We start from the raw sequence: 2,842 nt of genomic DNA on the forward strand, positions 1-2,842 counted from the left end.
ACCGGAGAAACTAATCCGAGAGGGTCGTACAGTTGAGCGATCGTTGAAAAGATTAGTCTCTTCGTCCAGTGCTCTTCCTCCCTTAGTGTAGGTATGTCGACGCGTAAACAGTCCGTTCCTGTCTCCCATGCCACTCCTAGCGTCTTCACCTTCTGCTCTGCATCAAGATATAGCGTCGATTGATCCTCAAGTGCATCAGGAGGCAAGCCACTCAACACATCTGAAGCTGTTTTAGTACACGCGTGGCAATAAACGACGACGGAGATAAGCCGTACGTAACGGTTTGCAGCTCGAAAATTTGAATTGGACTGGTTGGCGCAGACCGCCACAAAATACGTTGGAGGGGTGTATCGCCCGGATGAATACGCACTTGGCGATACATTTTAGCCACATCCGCCACCAATGCTACGGTGTGCTTGCGAAATCGGATCATGAGGTCCAACAAATCGTCTTGGATGACCGGACCTGTGAGGAGCGAATCATTGAGCGATGAACCAGTACTTGTCTTAGCGGAACCATCGAATACCACCCTGACCTTTGTTGTTGAACTGGTCTCTTTAAAGACGGGATGGTGGGGGAGGTAACAAACGGTTCGTCCTTCATCCTTTATATCTTGCAATGTCCCGATAAGTTTCATGTGGCCCATATCGAGGTACTCTTGAAGAAAATCGCTATACTGTTGATGCAAATTTGGATCCTTTCCTAACCTCCTCTCCAGTTGATCGAATCGTCGCAAAGCCGTGTTCCTAGAATCGCCGATCTTCTCGTGGAAACCAATCTTCTTCGGATACTGTGCTATGTATCGACCGGTAGAGTCACGATCGATTGTTGCTTGGAAGTGTTGCTCGCAGTCTTCTTCCTCTTGGGATCGTATTGGTTTTTCCATCATCTCTTCGATCGCCCAAAATTTCTGCATTGTCGAGTCGAGAGTTTCTGTAGTTGCTAGATGACAATTAACCACCCATTTGTTTTCAGGCCATTCGGATTCTCCAGCAGCTACCCAACCAAAGACGGTATTGACGAAAGCTGGAAGAGCACTGTCGAGCTTGCGAATTTGAATCCGGCCACCATCGAGTATATGGAAATCGTAGAAGTATTGCGACCCAAGTACCAGATCTATCGGTCCTGACACGTTGAATTCGGGATCTGCCAATTGCATGCCGGATGGCGGTGCCCAATTTGCCAGTGGAAGAGAAGAGGATGGCTGATCAGCTGTGACCTGCCCCAGTACCAGAAAGTCCATTGACGTTGAAAAGTTCCGAATACGTGACGAAACGAAAGATGATACCTCGTGTGTCGTTGTCCTTCGCGCTTGACCAATACCATGAATTTCCACCCGTTTAGCGCGCCGTGGAAGCTTTAGTAGCTGACAGAGTCTCTCCGACATTAAGTTTGCTTGTGATCCAGAATCCAGCAAGCCACGCGCAAGATGAGTCCTACCCCAGTTATCCTTGATCTTGAGCAACACCGTCAGCAAGAAGACGTGGTTTCCCGGATGCCCAACTGCTGCGTTTGTTGAAACGGATGCCACAGAACTAGTAATCGACCCTCCGGAACTCGTACCTTCCAAAGCAGTTGAAGTCTGTCCCTGAATCCTTGAAGCTTCCGAAACAGGACTGGAAGTAGAACCTGAACCAGGGAACCCCGGATGTAGTAAGGTATGATGCTTCTTGGAGCAAGTTCTGCACCTGTATTTGGAGGGACAATCACGCGCTAGATGATTTCGACCCAAGCAGTTGCTGCACAACCTTTTAGAATTGGTCAGATGCAGCCGTTGGTCAACCGGAAGTTGAGTGAAGGAGGAACATTGCGAGATAAAATGCTGCTCTCCGCATGAAACGCAGTTTGAAGGCTTCCGCTCGGTCGCCGAGTTGACCGAGATCTTCGAAGGACGTGACTTCAGTCCGATTGAGGGATTTTGAGCTTGAGTAAGAGGTACCTTTTGGTCGACTAGCACAGCGTCAAGAACCCTTGTTTGCCTTTTTAGAAACTCCACCAGGACGACGAAAGATGGCTCGATCTCGTACGACACATGTTCTTCCCAGCGCTTCTGTTTAGAGTCATCCAACTTCGATACCATCAGATGCGTTAGCATCGCACCCCAGCCGGTGGTTTGCTCTGGTCTGGTCCAAGATTTTGGAGTTACGTTCAAAGCAGTCGACGACATCTTGAATACATATAGCAGGCTCTTTCCGAATTTTCGGGAAATCAAACATGACAAATGCCGTTTTTTCAGCAAATGGCCATTGGAGAACTGTGCAACCAAACCATTCCATACAACTACGTAATTTGCCTCGCTCATCGGATAAGAATCGATCAACTTCAATGCTTCACCCCTCAGAGAAGCCCTCAAGTAGTGGAATTTTTGGATACCACTCAACTCCGGGGCGGAATCAATCAGGGCCTTGAATGTGTCGTGGAAAGGTAGCCATTTTTCAAAACTTCCATCAAATTCAGGAAGGTTTATTTGAGGAAGTCGTACGTAAGCATTAACGTTAGTCGATTGCAAATGAGGAACGAAAGAAAACCCTTGTGACGATTGAGTTTGCGTCTGTTGCGGTAACTTGCCAACCAACCCTGCCCTTACCTCGAAATATTTTTCCTCGAAACTCGCCCTGACTTGATGATGCATCTCGAGGTTGTCCTCATAGTCCTCCGCTGATTCGATGTCTGCTTGAATTCCCTCAAATTCCTCCCATTTGGCCTCCAACTTCTCTAGCCGAAACCGTATTTGGTTCTCATCCACTGCCTGCGTGGTTTTCAGGAACTTCTCTGCTCGGGTTAGGAAATCCACGACGCTGTCCCTAACGTGAATCATGGCCTTCAGCTTCTTTCCACCCAT

At 48.2% G+C, this 2,842-nt stretch overlaps 1 protein-coding gene across 1 annotated transcript; it reads right to left on the reverse strand.

Moving 5' to 3' along the window:
- Window positions 1-211: 211 nt before the first annotated feature.
- Window positions 212-2,842, reverse strand: LOC134221530 (uncharacterized). Its single transcript, XM_062700722.1, has one exon. It carries the CDS (start codon window positions 2,840-2,842, stop codon window positions 212-214), a length of 2,631 nt encoding a protein of 876 aa, XP_062556706.1.

This window comes from Armigeres subalbatus, chromosome 3 (assembly GCF_024139115.2).
Source record: "Armigeres subalbatus isolate Guangzhou_Male chromosome 3, GZ_Asu_2, whole genome shotgun sequence".
Classification (NCBI taxonomy): domain Eukaryota; kingdom Metazoa; phylum Arthropoda; class Insecta; order Diptera; family Culicidae; genus Armigeres; species Armigeres subalbatus.